Source organism: Balaenoptera borealis (assembly GCF_965194805.1).
Source record: "Balaenoptera borealis genome assembly, chromosome: 7".
Lineage (NCBI taxonomy): Eukaryota > Metazoa > Chordata > Mammalia > Artiodactyla > Balaenopteridae > Balaenoptera > Balaenoptera borealis.
Genome location: NC_138864.1, coordinates 75354527 through 75372804, shown reverse-complemented (window position 1 = coordinate 75372804; position 18278 = coordinate 75354527). Strand labels below are relative to the sequence as shown.

At 37.3% G+C, this 18278-nt stretch overlaps 1 protein-coding gene across 1 annotated transcript; it reads left to right on the top strand.

Annotated features, from left to right (window-relative positions):
• Positions 1 to 78: 78 nt before the first annotated feature.
• CLDN12 (claudin 12) lies at positions 79 to 17952 on the top strand. The gene is made up of 3 exons (XM_082398584.1): positions 79 to 8076; positions 9532 to 9621; positions 14654 to 17952. The coding sequence occupies exon 3, from the start codon at positions 14687 to 14689 to the stop codon at positions 15419 to 15421; it is 735 nt and encodes a 244-aa protein (XP_082254710.1). The 5' UTR covers positions 79 to 8076; positions 9532 to 9621; positions 14654 to 14686; the 3' UTR covers positions 15422 to 17952.
• Positions 17953 to 18278: the final 326 nt, after the last annotated feature.

Sequence of the window (18278 nt, the reverse complement as noted above, 5' to 3'; positions counted from 1 at the left end):
ATGAGCAACTAGGTTTTGTTTGTCTTTAAGTCTGTCATGTACCTGGTTCTACTAAATATATAATAGTTTGGAAAACCTCAAACCCTAAATTTGAACATATTCAGTGATAATAAAGACCACTGATAATCAGTAGATAGATCTTTGTGATTTCAGCTTTTGGAAATTTTTCTTTCTTAAGTATAAGAGTATTTTTTTCTTGCTTTGGACATACTGATGTATGTCTCATCTTATTGTGTCCTAGCCTGTTTCACTGTCTACTTTCATATTTTAGTAAAGAGAATAAATAGGAAGTACAATATTAAACAGTATTATCCATCATCAGTATATTCTCAGGAGATTATAATTTCTAAATTTCTGCCTGACTTTCAAAAATACTTACATATTATACATTTTCTCTTAATGCATTTTATTATAAAATATACATGTTAATTGTAAAATAAAATAATATTTAAACAGTGCAAAAGCATATAAAGTAAAAAAGAAAAGTTCCCATCTTTCTGCATCAGGCTCTCCAGTTCTCAGGGAAAACCACATGTTCTTGCAGAATTTTTTAATGCATATATCTTTTTGCCTAAATGAGTTCATTATATAAGACTTTCCAAGGTTTTTTGGTTTTTACAAAATAGTAGCAAGTTAATGAGCTTCTAAAAATTATTCTTCAGTGCTACTTTTAAACTATTAGGAATTGTTTTGGAATTTAAGGCTAAGTGAAGCCTTAACATGTGGCTATAAGTATTAAATAAAAATGTCACTATCATTCTACTTAAATTTCTTCAGATATGACAATGTGAGTGACTTCTTACAAGTGTTATTTCACTTTTATTTGTTCTGTTTTCTATTCCCCACTCCCACCTCCCATCCCAGTCTCCAGATCACTGGCTTTTCTTGTGTTTCTTTTCATTGCACGGCTATTTATTGAGTGTCTCCCCTGTGCCAGGCACTGTGCGGGGTGCTGCATGTACAGTGTTAAGGAGAATAGACAGGACCTGCTGCCCTCATGGATATCACGTTCAACGTCAGAAGCTGCAGGGGATTAGAGCGCTTCACAGCAAAGGAGTAAGAGTGAGGAAAGCGTTTGGAATTTGAACATCTTTACTGATCATAGTGACCATGTTTCATATTGGGTATGTTTTACCTTTATGACTTGAGTGTCATTTTTCTCTTTTTCACTTCTATTATTTCCTAAGTGTGAACAAGTAGCAGTGTGATGACAGTTAGATCAGGTGAATTTCTGAAGCTCTGACACCATAATCTTATTTTTTGCTGTGGCAAAGGATAGTAGATGTGTGTTGAGGACTCAGAGGAATTGTAGCTTATTTGTTGTGTCTGTATTGCCCAGGTTACTACTCCACGACTAACTGGAACATTTTATGTAACTCACTAAAATGTTCCATCATTTGTATTTTCTTCTTACCAAAAGTGTACTCTATGTACCTTTTTCTGATGGTTGATTTTTATTCTAAATGAATGAAGAAAATCTGGATTCCTTTTTTATTTTATAAAAAATAAATTTTAAACACTTAAAGATTTATTTTGAAATAAATATTTTAACTGCCATTTATTTTGTCCTTAATACTTCTTTGTTAAAAAGTATTGTTATAGTACTGAATCCTTAATTGGATCCTTAATTGTTATAGTACTGAATGGCCAGGGTATCAATACACTGTGTTTAACAAATTTTTACCAAGTCCCAGTCATTCTTGCAGAGCTTGCTATGTCAGATTCATTTACCATCATGAATTACAAATTTATGCTACCAGACACTGTCAAGTATTAAGTATACCGTACTGTGAGGTTGGATCTGTGCTCTGAAGATTTCACCTATGAAAAAAAAATTTTCAGAAACCTATTGTTCTTTTTGTAATATATATCCATATTATTTATCATAGCGAAATGACCTTTTTGTAAAATTAATGTTTTCTTTTAAGTGGTAAACATGTATTATGTAATCAAGGGGAAAAATCTGCTTTCATAATGGGCAAAATTAGGTCAAGGGTATTTTATTTCAGGATTTATCCAGTTAGTTTTCCTGTAAAGTTATGTCTTCTTTTAGCTCAGTGTTCATTTGGTTTGTGAGGATAGAGGTCAGAGAAAGTTAATGAAAGCTACTGATTTGTTTTTCTTGCTAAAAATGTACACAAAGACGTGGAGTATTTTCCAAGTAGTTTCACAGGGTTTTTGCAAAGTTCAGATAAAATGTTCAGTTAACAAAGTTATGTTCCATCGAGAAATTTGTAATACCATTAAGGTGCATTAAAAATAATGTTTCAAGGCAACAGCATATAAATATACTTACAAGTTATAGCTTAAAAAACAAAATGAAAATGAGGAATAATATAAATTGGTAAACTTTATACAAAAGACAATTTCAAAAATATGGCAACATTTTTTTTGAAGTCCAAATTGTTAAGTTGGATGGTAGGTACATGAGTGTTTTGGGGTTTTTTTTAACCTTTTCGTGCTTTAAAATATTTTATAACTAAAAAAAAGTATTTGCCTTACGAAAGTTTATATACCTTGAGAATTAAGAGATAAACATAGTTGATAAATATTGGCAGACAACATGCTACAATTTTTACTGCAGAGTTTAATAATGAAAAATATCTGGTTTTTTTTTCTTAAAGAAATATTTCAGGGAAGCGTTCTATTTATTTTCTGTTTTGTGATCAGAGGTAGCAAGTAGAGGGAAAGTATCAGAGGACTCTTTTTAGCTTTGAGTGAGTGTCACAAGCCAGCTGAAGGAAAAGCAAAATCAAATAGGTAATAGAAATGAGAAAAGGAGAAAAAAATGAAAGAAAAGTATGTATGTTGGAAAGTTGGAGTATTTCCTTGTGGATAACTTAGGAGTAAAAGGTGGGCTCATTGCCTCAGTTGGATGAAAAGCCAGCGGCAATTTCAGCTACCTTTTCTGACTATAACTAACCACTAATTTTAGGCTGTCCTAATTTAAAAAATGTTTTTTCTGTTTCTCATTGTAAGACAGTTGCTTAATTAATAGTTGTTGGGTATTTGGAAGACTTCAAAGGAAGTAATCTCCTTTGTGTATATTATTAGTGTGTTCATAATAGAAGTGAAACCTTTTTGGGGTACCCAGATACCAAGCTATGTGAAGCATAGGTGTTATCTGAATCATGTCCTTTCCTTTGAAATACTTGGAATTTGAAGAACAGGATATGCAATTTATATTACAACTAATTCTGGAGCAAATATAGCAAGGCAGTTTTTTCCTGTTTATTTTGTAAACTCTGAGTGCATTGAAAGTTGAAAGCAAAGGACAAGAGCTTCCTTTGTTCATGGCACATATTTCAGTATATTTTTCTGAAATTGTCAGTATCTTCTGACCAGTGCCTTCATTTTCTTATTTGTTGTCAAACATTGTTATTGGTATTATTTCTGTATAAAAGGCTTTAGGAAGGCCATGGTGTAATATTCTTATATTAAGAAAAAGGATATGATTATAAAGCTAAAACATAGCTTCAGTTTTATTTGTATATGGTTTGCTACAAATTGAGGGAGATTGAAAATATTTTAAATCAAGAGCAGACATTGAGTAAAAGCTTATGGCTTTGGATGGATTTGAAGCATGATTAAATGATAGAGTAAATAAAAGTCCCTGGTCAACCAAATCCTAATGGGGGGAAGTAAGAGTACTGCATAATAATTGAGCCTCAGCTTCAAAAACAAATCTTTCTGTGAACTGGTACTACTCCCAGGGTCAAGAGAAATAGTAAGAACAGTACTGAGCACACATGGCCTTTCCTATAAAAATATGAACCAGAAAACTCACAAACTTAAAAGAACCATTAATGTCATAATCCCAAATTTGTAACACATTCATCAAATGTTTAACATACAGGTTTCTCTTTAAAAACGGGGTATAAAGCAGAAACTAACACACCATTGTAAAGCAATTATACTCCAATAAAGATGTTAAAAAAAAAAAATCCATACAAAAAATAGTGGTGGTAGGAGGAGGAGTAATAGGCATGGTAAAAGACAAAAGATTTAAAACACCTGCAAGCTATTCCAGGAAAAAGCCTTCAATTATTGTACTTTAAGCCAATTCTGTTGTACAATCCTGTCCCCTCCCGGCTCCCTCCCCTCTTCACTAGTAACTTTATTAAAGATCAGGAACAAGTGCTGTCATCCTACCTATGTTATAGTAGATGACACGTTCCTAACAGTTTTTTTTTTCAAGCAAGGGGGAGCTCGTTCTGTGTGCTGCAGCACGAGGAAGCGAAAACAAGAAACAGGTGCCCTTGCTCGCTAGCCTAATAGTTTTTAAAGTGACATCTCACTGCTTGATTTATCCAGAACCTTCTTCCCTTATTTCCTGTATTAGCTTGCTAAGGCTGCCATAACAAAGTACCACAAACTGAGGACTTAAACTGCAGAAATCTTCTGTCTCACAGTTCTAGAAGCTGGAAGTTGGAGATAAAGGTGCCAACAGGGTTAATTCCTTCAGAGAGCCGTGGAGAGGGAATCTTCCATGCCATTCGCCTAGTGTGTAGTGGTTAGCTGGCAATCTTTGGCGTTCCTTGGCCTATAGAAGCATCACCCCAATTTCTGCCTTCATCCTTGCATGGCATTCTGTGTGTGAGGTTGTCTTCAGATTTCCCCTCTTCCTAAGGAAACCAGTCATATTGGATTAAGGCTAATACTAAGGATCTCTTTTTAACTTGATTACCTCTGTAAAGACCCTATCTCCAAATAACGTTATATCCTGATGTATGCTGAGGGAGTTAAGACCTCAGTAGATGAATTTTTGAGGGACATATTCAACCCACAATGCTTCCCTTCTTTTCTTTCTACACTTCCCAACTAATAGTAAAAATTTACTTCCCAACTATACTTGCCAACTTCCCAATTATAATGTTATCTATTATTTTTATTTGACAGTCTCCTCTAAAAACAAGTTTATGGGTTTTTTCATTAATCTAAATTTGCTGAATTTCAGTCATGGAGTTGGAGAAATACTATGGTGAGACATGACTGGAAAAGGAACAGTGTGTGCAAGTTAATTTACAATTTGAGGTTGAACTATGTAGTTTACTATGTAGTTTAGAGAAGATACAAATATTCAGAGCAGGGGGGAGGTAGGTAGGATTTGAGTGAGCAAAGAGGATAGTATGAGGTCATTTCAAGTTCAGGAATAACTTCAATGAGCATTTAGATTTAAGTAAGATCTTAGAGGCAGAAATCCAAAAATAGGAAACTGTCCTGAGTCTGGACAATTCTGAATAGTGACAGCCACCTTTTAGGAAGATCTACCACTTAACTACTTCTTGACTTTGGGCAAATTATTTAACCTTTCTGCATCTCAATTTCTTTGTCATTAATATGAGGTTATGGTGATTAAATTAGAGAGTCCATGAAAAAGTGCTTGGTATATATTCAGTGTTATCTATTATTTTTTTAATTGATAATATATGTAAGGAAACTGTTAACATATCTTAATGTGAAGAAGTGAAAGCCGCTGGTGGACAGTGAATTAATCAGATAAACTAGAAGAAAGGTAGAAATGTTGATGTTTCCATATCCAAGGAAGAAAAGTTTAGGGAAAAAAGGTGGTCTGAATTGTATAATGTGGACCTGAAGCCGGTGGAAGAGAATTAGGACCAAAAAGAAGCCTTTGGATTCAAGCAGAAAGAGATTATTAGTGACTGTAGTAGGCAGAATAATAGTCCCCTAAAGATGTCTTCCTCCTCTCTGGAATCTGAATATGCTCTGTTACAGAATTAAGGTTGCAAGTCAGATGACCATAAAAATAGAAAAATTATCCTGGGTAGTCCAGATGGGTCAATTTTTTTTTTTAATTTATTTATTTTTATTTTCGGCTGCGTTGGGTCTTCGTTTCTGTGTGAGGGCTTCCTCTAGTTGCGGCAAGCGGGGGCCACTCTTCATCGCGGTGCGCGGGCCTCTCACTGTCGCGGCCTCTCCCGTTGCGGAGCACAGGCTCCAGACGCGCAGGCTCAGTGGTTGTGGCTCACGGGCTTAGTTGCTCCGCGGCATGTGGGATCTTCCCAGACCAGGGCTCGAACCCGTGTCCCCTGCATTGGCAGGCAGATTCTCAACCACTGCGCCACCAGGGAAGCCCCCCAGATGGGTCAATTTTAATCACAAGGGTTCTTAAAAGCTAGAAGAGGGAGGCAGAAGAATGTAGGGTGAAGTGATTTAGATGTTGAAAGACTCAACCAGTCATTGCTGGGTTTGAAGATGGAAGGGGGCCACAAGCTAAGGAATGGTGTCCTCAGGAACTGGAGCAGTAGAAGGAAAAGGAAATTTCCCTGGAGCTTCCAGAAAAAAACACAGCTCTTGCTTCCAGAAAAAAACACAGCTCACACCTTGATTCTAGCCCAGGGAGACCCTGTCAGATTTCTGACCTCCAGAACTGTAAGATAATAAATTTGTGGTGTTTTAAGCCACTGAGTTTGTGGTAATTTGTTGAAGCAGCAATACGAAACTAATAGAATAACCAAATGAGAATCTTCATAGAATTTTGGAGATGAACAGTATATTACAGTGAACTTGGAAGCCAGGATTGTTAATTGCTCAAAGTCTTACCTAAAGTACTTCTGAGAATGATATTCCAACATTCTAGTCCCACTAGGGCATGTAAGTATTTCATGTCATCTTTTCCATACCAAAGGCAGGCTAACCATAGACCTGAACTTGATCAATAAGTCTGAAAATAGGGTTGTCTTCCCTTCCTTTTATAGCTTTAAAAAAACATATTGTCAACTACATATACATCTCAGCTAAAGTCTGCTAACAAGGTAGTATTCATCAATGACTGGGAAATAAATTATAAAATGATTTTGTACACAGTTATTTGATTCAATTCAGTTTTATAGATAAGAGAACTGAAGTTCAGAGCAAAGAATCCTGTGTCATATCGTCATCATCCATCTGCTATTGCCAGAGCTGGCCTGGAGCCCAGAGCCTTTCTGTACCCAGAGATCCTTTTACCACCCAATGCTGTCCCTCTTTCTCATTGTTACATCTTGAGGTCTGGCTTTGGGATTGGATTGCTTCTGGCCTTAAATCACCTTACATCCTCCGAAGCAGTACGGAAGATGAGAAAGTGGTAGCAGTGCACAGATAGTAGCCTTTTTCATACTAACACATAGTCCCGTTACTAGAGCAACACAAAAATGTCAAATGGAAATAGCAAATATGTAAAGTCCTTATTGTGTGTTAGACACGTATACTGTTTATAGTAACTCATTTAATCCTCACCATAGTTTCTGGTATAAATACATTATTATTACAGATGAGATCCTGAGGTACAAAAAGGTTATTTAACTTGCCCAAGGTCATACCGCGGCAGAGTGGGACAGGGATGGATGCCATCCTTTACTTTCATTTAAAACTGTGATGCTTTTTCTCAAACTTTTTATTTTGAAAATGTTCAAAGGTACAGAGAATTTGAATAGTACAATGAACACCCGTATACGTACTCTCTCTAGATTTAACGATTATCAGTATTTGCCACATTTACTTTATCTCCATTTATGTGTATGTGTGATCATGACACTTCAGCATCTGCCCAGGGCAGGCCACCTCCAAATATGCCTCAATGGCATATTGATTGTTTTGAATTAAAGTTACTTGAGAAACAGCAGGTGGAAAAAAAAAAATGATATAAAAACAAAAAAACACTCTGACCCTCCCTCCCCCTTTCCCACTGAAAGTGGTAAATAAATCATTAGTGGGAAATATTTACTTTGGTACCCAACTCAAAACTATTTTTAGTTTTGTTTCCGTTAACTGTTTTTTAGACCTATAACTCAAATCTGGACGGAACTGAAGGAGCTAGAGGAATGGTGGAGGTGGGAAGCGGAGCAGAGGGCGGGAAGTGGTCCCAGGATATTGCCTGGGACTGCCAGCCCAGTGGATTCTGGGAATTGTAGTCTCCCAGTCATCCAGGACATTCTGGTTTAGGGAACCTGACTACGAGTCCCAGAAGCCTCTGGTGTGGCTCACTGGGAACGCACTTCCTGGGACGCGGAGAGGGAGACGGTCTAAGAGGTTCCTCAGTGTGGGCGAGTAAAATGCTCTGGATGTGAGAAACAGGTAGGTCTGGTCAAGAATGTTCCAATTTCTGGGTCTTTTGCATAAGTAGTTGAGGATTTTGTGTAAGGTTGCTTAAACGACGGGAGTCATTTAGCCTTGAAAAATGCTGACCACATTTGCGGACGTGAACACTGAGTGAGGAGGTATTTGGTAGAGCTCTAAAAAATTATTTTGGACCCAGGAGTATGAATATGTCTAGGTGTCTGGTCGGGGCAGCCAGGGGCTTGGGGCTTGCCTGGCCGGGTGTGCGGTGTGGAGCTGCAGGTTGCTATTTTTGAATCAGCAGCTCATGCTGGTTGTGTAATGATGACCTGCTCGCTGTTCAACCCACTCAGTGTTGCAGAGATGGGTTTTTCTGAGAGCGTTCATAGTCACTTTTGCGGTCTCTTTCCACTGGTTCTAACCTGGAAAGCTCTTTTTTTTTTTTCCTTCTTTTTTTCTGCTCGCTCTGGTGCTCCTGAGGACACAGCTCAAAGGGAGTGGGGGGTGGAGGGGAGGCTTCTCTGGAAGCTTGATTTGCTTTCCTCTGAAGCCCAAGTTCTGTGTTACAGGCTTTGCAAGAGGCTAGTCACGACATTAGAAAGCCAGACTTGGTGACCCCACTTAAAAATGATTGCTCAGAGATCCTGTTGTGTGTTTTCTATTATAAAAATGATTTCACTTAACTTCAGAGTGAGCAGTTGTGCTTGAAACCAACCCAGACATACATCTGGAAAAGAGAAAAACAAAAACAAAAAAAACACCTGATTGAAATCACTTCTGCGCAGACTGTTGGGAACATCATTCTACTTAATGATCGTAGTAGGGCTAGTGATATAGCCTTAATCCAGGAAGTTTTCAGGTGTTTACAAGTTTTCCTTCTCATCCTCCTATTTGAGGTAAATAGTGTTTGAAGAGGAAGTTGTTGATGCTTAAGAAAGATATATGGAAACGTTTAAATGGCGGGTTGAGCTATTGGTGGCACTATAAACTCAAATATTCTAGATGCAAATTTTAGGAGGCACAGTGTGAATCAACTTGGACTAGTTTTGTTGTCAGTATCCTTTTAAAAGGTATAAAAGAAACATCATGAATGTCTTTTATGCCAAGACAACTGATCACACAGTGTTTCATCGGCCCTCCATTCTTTCACTATAGTCATGAAAGGATCTAAAAAATTCATTAAATATTGATTATCTATTTCTAGGACAGTAAAGTGACTTTTATCCTTATTTTTCCTATCTTCTCGAATCACAAAATGAGGGTTAATTTTTTCTTCTGTATCTCACATATAGATATTGTGTGAATTTAAGAATAAACTGCCTTTTTTTTTTTAACTCATTGACCACCTTTTTTGGTTTAAGATTTCATTGGTTTCAGATGATTGCTAATTACTTTTCCTAATGCCCTGTGAATTCAAATTGAGTTTTTAAACTAGTACCATATTAATCTGAAGTACTTTTCCTATTTCTTTAGGTCCAGATCATCTGTGCTGTGTGTTCAGATGTGCATATATTTCTTCTAAGTTGATTAAAGTTGTTTTAGAACTATCAAGTACCTCAAAGAGTAAGTACATTCCTTGATTATATCTCTTCCTTTTGCTACCATATATCAGATGACACTTTTTCTCTTGTTTAACAAAATAAAGTTATAGGACAAACCTCCATTGCAAGTGCTATGTTGATGATCTACAGTTTCTAAGAAAACCCAAACTACGGTAGAAGGGACTGCTAGTGTTACTACCAAGGATTAATGTAGCTGCTATTACAGATGTGTTCTCATGTATCTATTCCTTAGAATTGTTCCTGAAAAAATACAATAATGGATCTGGTAATTCTTTAAGCTCTTAGCCACTATTCCTGCTCCAGACCTCTTTGAACTCTATTTCAAACCACAGGAAAGATATTCTTTTGAAAATATTTTTATTTGAAATATCTTTGATAACCTTTAATTGTGTACAAAAATTTATCCATCTTCTTCTCTGCAAGTCATTGTGGAACAGTTAGATGACAAATGTGAAGTGGGTGTTTTGAACAGAGTTCTTGTCTGATTTGGTCAGTAACTACTCTCAGAGAGAATGCTCTCAGATAAACCTACCAATAATCATTACAGACTTAAATTCCTGATCCTATTCTGCTTTACAAAGGTCTTTACTCTTTATGATCTCACAGCTACCTTGGGGGACATTTGAGAAATTTAAGATGCAGAGGACATAGGTGACTTTCCCAGTTTGCAAATGGTAGTTTATGACTGGCATATGAGTCTTGGGGTTGCCTGGGTTACAATACCAAGCTGCCTCTCAGATGGAAACAGCAAGCCCAAACATCTGTATATACAACCCAGCTCAAGACTGTCAGCCAGCTAGTGTTCATGGGTGTGCCTCAGATTGTTAAAGTGTGTTCTTAGCCTTGCACATTTGCTGCAGTCGCTAATAAGGGGTTTTCATATGGCAAAAAGATGTTTTTTCCCTCATTGGGAGAAATATTTTAAAGAGGAAATATAAATAAAAATATAATAAATTGTTTAACTTTGATAAGCAAACATTAATTTGATATATGAACCACTCTTAATGGCAAGGGGCGAATCCCGTATGTAACATACCTGTTAAGTTGAAAACACGAGAATCAACAGAGCCATAATTGATCGAATCTCTAACCACTGTGGAAGTTAACCAGTGTCGCCAGACTTAGATATGTGTTTCTAGAAGCATAGGCTGTATATAAATACCTGGGAATGGCCTCATCTTTCTTGGGAAGTTTCTGGGGGAAGAAAATGAACTTTATTTTTAAAAATGAGAGGCTTTGGCCAATAAAGAATGGAAAGCAGCATTCTAGAAGCAGTTTGAAGGCTTCAAAACACAGAGTGTGAATGAATGAAATGAGTGGAACTGATCCTAGAGCAAATTTTTAACTTTCTGTGTCCTGACCATACTCAAATGGACCTTCCATTTGTTTGTTTGTTCATTCATTCAACAAATAATTGAGTGCCTTCTGTGTGCCAGTGTTGGACACAGTGAATAAAACAGAAGGCTCTCTGTCCTCCTGAAATTTACAGTCTGGTCAGAAAGATAAACATTGAACAGGGAATATAAGCATAATCACTGCTACCAAAGAAAAAGTACGAAGGTGCAGCCAGAGCGTGTAACTAGGGGCAGGGGGAAGGTGAAGGGTGGGGGAAGAGAGGGGAGGTTTAGGGCCAGACTCCCTGGAAACCAGAAAGATGAGTACGAGTTAGCTAAGCAAAGAATAGGATGGGATTAAGAAAGTTCTAGGAGGAAAAACAGCATGAGAAAAAGCCCTTAGCCAAATTGAAAAACAAAATTTGAGAAGTTAAAAGAAAAGCAGTATGGCTACGTAGACAGTAATATGTAAGGTGGGACGATGACACAATAAGGAGATTGAGAATCTGGCAGGAACCAAATGGTGGGATTTAAAACTTTGGAAACTATGGGAAAGATTTAAAACTTTACTCTGAGGAAGCTATTCAATAGGAAGCTATTGAATGGTAAGAAATGTAGTGAAATGATCAGATTTGCATTTGAAAAAATTATTCCAGATTCGAAATTAATTGGTATAGCTCTAAGAGTCAGCAATATCTTTCAGTTTTAAATCACTAAACATATTCCTTCTCCCAACTATCCCTATAAAATGTTACTTCATCCCTCTAGTGAGATATACTACTTACCATCAAATCATACATATGTGGAGTTAAGAGCAGGGTATAAAAAGTAAAGCAGCCAAAGAAAGTTACAAAGAGCAAGGACATTAATTCCAGCACTGAGACTGAAATTTAGTTAAATAGAGGTTAATAGTATTTCCCTTCTGAAAAATGCCGTGGTATACTTGTTGGCTCTCTAAAATAGGACTGTTAGTTAGTCTCTGGGATCTGAGCTAAGAATACTTCAGCAGACGCAAATTCAGGGGACTGATATAACACTTGTATTGATTTGATGCAGGATAAATTTGAACACACTTGATACTGAAATAGATATTGACTATTGACCCACCTCTGTTTATTAGTGTCATTTGATAGTCTGTAGGCTAAGAACTACAGAAATTTATTTATCAATAGCAAAGTCATTCATACTGATCTTGTGTCTCATTCCATTTGCGTTGTAGGAATCAGGGGTACAGGGCAGCTTGATTGAAGAAATCTCAATTACATTGATACTCCAAGTATTTGTCCCCTACCTCTGAAAGCAGGAAGGAATTGTGATTGGGTTAGGACTTTGCATGGGTTATCTGAAGGAGTTCTGAAGCTTTGAAAGAAACTGGGGGAAACTTTTTCTTACGTCTTTACAACATTGATTAAATCTTCATTCTCTTTCATTGCTCAGTTTTTCTCTAACACTGAATGATACATTTTTATGAACAGGTATCTTATTGGGTCACTTTGCTTAATACCTAACAATAATCACTTGATAGGTAATAATCAGACATCTCTTTCATTATCAGCATTTTGAGTTCTTATAAAACAGCATATTCTTTCCCTCAGTCTGACTGTTAGCACACTGGGGCAAGGTCCAGATCTTAATGGCCTCAGTGTCCCTCTAGGGCCTAACAGAGTGTTTTGCATGTGCTAGATACTCAGTAAATACCTGTTGAATGAATGATTGCTTAGTAATGGCTACTTCCTTGTCCAGTTCTACGTCATTAATAGCCTACCTTTGTGAGTTGCTGTGGCCTTGGGTCGGGGCCCAGTATTTATTTATTCAAATATTCCTAAAATGACTCTTGTGCCAGGCACTGTGCAAGTTACTTACAGTATACTGGGGGGACAGGCAAATGAGCAGAAACCAACAGGAAGCTGGATTCTAGAGACTGACAACAGTAGTGGCATTTTCCAGGGTAAACATCCTCAAACTTGCACCAGAGTTTCCATTATTGGACTAAGGTGGTTGGATGGTTGCTAAAATTAAGCATTTAAAATTTGCAGGAAAAAAATAAATTAGGACCATAATTCCTCTGTTTGAAGTATTTTCATCCATAACATTTTCTTAAACAATTACTACTTTTGGTAATATTGACAGAAGACAGCATGATAAACAAGTAGTAAACTAAGAGCAGAGAAACTTAGAACTAGTTATGCTTAACTTGAGGACTTTAAAAAATGGTCATTTGTGCTTAAACTCCGATTTTTATATTGTACACTTATATATGTATGTGTGTGGATAGGTATGTACACATACGTATATGTTTTCTGCTAGTAAAATTATTCCTAGTTCATGTGATTGCATTAAATATATAGTAAATTAAAATAGTCTGTTCTGTTGTCTCATAGGAGGCATGATGGAAGGCAGAGAAAATATATTTGAGTGGTGTTTGGAGAGTGAGTTTCAAACTCTTGAAGAAATAAAGCTGAATAATATACTGTTTTTTATAATTTGTTGTATACAGAAAAAGAACACAGCCTTTTAATTTGAGATGAAAGGCCTGGCTACTTTTTTTCTTTTTCCTTATAATAGCATTAATAGAGATAGGTTGTCATTTCTTCAGAAATCTTTGTGTTCATCTTATATGAGCAGTAATAGTAGACTAACCAATCATAGTATATTAGTATAATAACCAATAACCAATAGTTTAATAACCTGAAATGCATGCCCGTCATCTTGAACCAGTCAGGAAGTAGATGAGTAGAATAATTTCAGGGACCTTTGTTCTCTCTTTTTCGTTTGAGTAACTCATTGGAGAGGAGTCTATTTACGTTTTGTGATTTTCTGGTATGCCTGGTATATAGGAATGAGATGTTTGCTTTTTTTTTATTTAACGTTTATTCAACAGATGTTCTTTGAACTGCTCCAGGATGCCAAGCACTGAGCTGATCACTGAGTGCTAAGAAGTAGTTAATGCTTGCATCACACTTACAAGGCGCCAGATATAACTTTAAGCATTTGACATTATATTAACTCATTGAATACTTAGAAAACCCTGTGAGGTAGGCACAGTTACTTTTCCCATTTTACAGATGAGGAAAATGAGGCACACAGAAGTATTGTTGTTGACCCAAGGTGACTTTGGTCACTTGGCTAGTAAGTGAGTAATTGGGGGTTGGAACCCAAGCAGTCTGGCTCAGAGTCTGCCCTCAACCACTCTGCTGCCCTGTAGTGCTTCTTTCCCTATGCCTTTGTCTTTTATGCTGGTCTCATTTTACATTTGCGTGAGCATTTGAAGCCGAATTTGTGTTTGTAGTTGACGGTTGATGAGTGCTTTGACCCTATATATTTGAGTGTCTGACACATCAAAGTGCTTGAAATGTGGTTGTTGAATGAGTGATTTTGGACAACTGAGAGAATTTCTGATGTGATGTTAAGAGAATCTGAAATTATTTTGGTTGTTCCTCTGATTCACTGTGTAGAAAAATACTCATGTGTGAAGACTCTAGTTGCTATATGACCCAGGCAGTAGTAAGCAATCGTGTGTGTGCAGCTGTGCTCTGAGGTCACATGCATGTGTGCTTACATACATTCATATTGTATATGGAGAGGAGACAAGGGACAGAATTTCCCTGTTTGCATTGATGTCATTGGTTGTGTTTCCAGTCAGCACCGTGCTCTCCTGTTGTCCCCTCATGATTTGTCCTCTTGTGTGTCACCCCCTAGTCTGACTGGCAGTACTGCACAAGCCTGCCTGCCATGGGCTGTCGGGATGTCCATGCAGCCACGGTCCTCTCCTTCCTGTGTGGGATCGCCTCGGTAGCAGGCCTCTTTGCGGGGACTCTGCTTCCCAACTGGAGAAAATTACGACTGATCACGTTCAACAGAAATGAGAAGAACCTGACTGTTTACACAGGCCTGTGGGTGAAGTGTGCCCGGTACGACGGGGGCAATGACTGCCTGATGTACGACACTACTTGGTACTCATCAGTTGACCAGCTGGACCTGCGGGTCCTCCAGTTTGCCCTGCCCCTCAGCATCCTGATTGCAACGGGGGCCCTGCTGCTCTGCCTGATTGGAATGTGTAACACCGCCTTCAGGTCCTCGGTGCCCAACATCAAACTGGCCAAGTGTCTGGTCAATAGTGCCGGCTGCCATCTGGTGGCCGGGCTGCTGTTTTTCCTGGCAGGTACTGTGAGCCTCTCCCCATCCATCTGGGTCATCTTTTATAACATCCATCTGAACAAGAAGTTCGAGCCAGTCTTTATGTTTGACTATGCAGTGTATGTCACTATTGCTAGTGCTGGGGGCTTGTTTACGACTTCCCTTCTACTGTTTATTTGGTACTGTGCATGCAAATCTTTGCCTTCTCCTTTCTGGCAACCGCTGTACTCCCATCCTCCCAGTATGCATACATATTCACAGCCCTATTCAGCACGCTCCCGCCTCTCTGCCATAGAAATCGACATTCCAGTAGTTTCACACACCACCTAGTGGGGAAATAGTTGCTAAAGAAAACTTGTAGCCTCACATTTCCCTTGTGCAAGGAGCTATCTTGGACCTATATACATTTTCCTTTGTTTCTGATCAGTCAGTGAAGCCAAATTAGTATGTCTTAGTAAGATGAAGTGCTGCTAGTTTTTATGAAAAGTACAATATTTAAATGTGAATCATTCCTTTTATTTTCTTATGCTAGAAGGATTTTTAACCTCCAGGTTGATATCTGGTCAGTTATTTCGGTGGAAAGGACCTGTGTCTCAACTGAGGTGATTTAGAGCAACATAGTAAAAAATGATTGCTAAGAGAAGCTCTTATAAGCGATCCTTATGAGTATTTCAGAATGTGTATTGTCCTTTTGCTACAGTACCTTAAATTGGGAAAAAAGGGCAATTTCAAATTAAAAATTTTTTTTCAGGTAAGGGTAATATTTTAACAGTAGCCAGTCTACCAGCTTAGGCTGTAACTTTTCTTACTTCTTTCTCGGGGCTAATTGTATTGAATAGAGTTTGGTATTTTGACGATGACTTTCTTTTGTGAGTTCTAATCTTCTACCTCATGCCTGTGTTTAAAAATAAAATGTATTTTAAGTGATGTCAGAGAGAATAAGCCTAACATTTAAAATATCTATTAGTATGGATAACATTTAACATAATTTTAAAAGTTAATAGTTCTATAAGTTGTATTATTAAAGTTAAAGTGCCATGTGATGGATTGGTGCTTCCTCTGAGGCAGAAAAACTTTTCTCCAGATATCATCCACCAAGTGGTACTCATGCCCACGTATAATCTCTTAGTGATTAAGAGAAAGAAATAAAGAGGCCCGAGTGGTTAGTTCTCCTTTAGACAGTGGTAGGGGACAAGCATCTGTTCTTCAGTGACAACATCAGAGATTCATTCTGGTGGCTGCCTTTTGGGTGACGGGTGAAGTGAGGCATGGCTTCACCATGACCGCATTCACCCTTGATTCAGTTCCTGCCCCCATCACCGATTATTTCCTTGAGGATATATCTTTGCCCAACACTTTACTAGGTGCTATAGAGGATACATGCAAAGTATGAGAGCCGGTCCCATCTACTAAGAAATTTTAATTTAATAAGAGAAGATCAAACTGTTATCTGACAATTAGGGAACAGTCTGACTTCAGTGGCAGCTGGTCTTCACTTCTCAAGCATTGATCTAGGAATATATTTCACCCAGAGACATGGCTTTCTGTCAGACAGGCTTATTGTACAATACCAGCAATGTTTGGAACCCAGAAATTCAGTTTGTTGGATCCTTTAGAGCACCTACATTAGCCTAGACACTGTAATAACATGATACCAGATTCATAAGAATGGATGGGCAAAAGTGGTAAAGATTAAATTGTTCCCTTTTCACCTCTGAAAGTATGATGATGTATTAAAGAGGGAGGAATATTTAAAATCTTTCTAATGGGGTAACATTTAGAGGAAACCATGTTAACACCGAGATGAATGCTTAGAAATTCAGGGATATTGGGTGTTTACCCTTATGAATTTGAGCTGTTTATTTGATGTAATTTGCTACACATTAGTACTATGTTCATGGGGATTTTGTTCTGTTATCCATTACAGATTTCACAGACAGCTAGTTGCATGGTTAACAGATTATTGTGCCTCTTCTGCAAATCTGAGTATGCTTCTGGTATTTCTGTGGACGTAAATGGTACTTTTGTTTCTAATTCCAAACACTAGTTTATGTACATAGCAAGTAAATACAGTTGTATAATTTTTAAATGCCATCAGTTGAAAGCATGCAAAACTATGGTTTTCTTAGCTATAGCTTCTGATTTCCTTCAGTTCTTTTAATTCTTCTCAGATATAGCTGAGTCTTGATCATTCCAAGACAGCGTCAGGTAGAATTTTGAGATTAATATTAATTTCCCCCTTTGCTAATTAATTTCTGTCCCCTCTCTCACTGAAATTGTCCTAAAGTGTCGAATTCCACCATTCTTTGTATAAACAATGTTAAAAGCAGACTCAGCCATTAATTTTCTAGACAGTTTTTAGTCCATGGGATCATGTATATAAAATGTTAAACTTTTCCTGTAAGAATCTTTCGGATTCTTTTCATAATCTGTAGCCTCTAATTAGTATTTATTATAGATTCACTTGGCAAAAGAAACAATTGTTTCCCTTACTGTCATTAATATTTCAGATTTGCTATCAGGAGCTATTCTTCAAAGCCATCAAAGGAAATCAAGTATTTATAATTCTTTTTAATAACTTTTGAGCATTCATCAGTCTATCATTGTGATGGGGGATATCTTTTTTTGTTGTTACAAGTCTCTTAATGTTAAAGGCCTTTTACAGAAGCTTGGAAAACCTTAAATGTAGTATGATCCACCAGATTTGGTTTATCCAACCATGGGAGAAAAAAACCCTGAGCTTACTTTACTTGTAAATAAATATACACTATAACAGATAATATGTTTGCTGTAAACTGCAATGTAAAACCTCGATAAAACTGCACTGTACTTGATGTTTATTAAAAGATGTATTTTTACAAGTTTCTGTTTCTATCCTCATTTCGTCAGTGCTTTAAGTTGAAATATTTTGAGAAATGTTTCTCAAATATGTGCAAATTGAAAAAGACACAGCACCATTTAAAGCCCTGTAGAATAGCAATTGGAATGGAATTGGAAAACTTAGCATTATTATTTCAGAAGCATCAGGACCCTTCAATTCTAAGAGTGGTCTTTGGAGTTCACTGGACTATTTCAACATTCCACAAAAAAAACACCAAATAAAGTCAAATGTGCCAGACTTGCCTCATCAATGGAGTGTTTCAGCGGTCTGTGATCTTGTAGATTGGGAGTTCTCAAATGGTTAAGT

Excerpts from the sequence above, each read along its gene's own strand:
- CLDN12 (XM_082398584.1), top strand. The coding sequence starts at position 14,687 with ATGGGCTGTCGGGATGTCCATGCAGCCACGGTCCTCTCCTTCCTGTGT.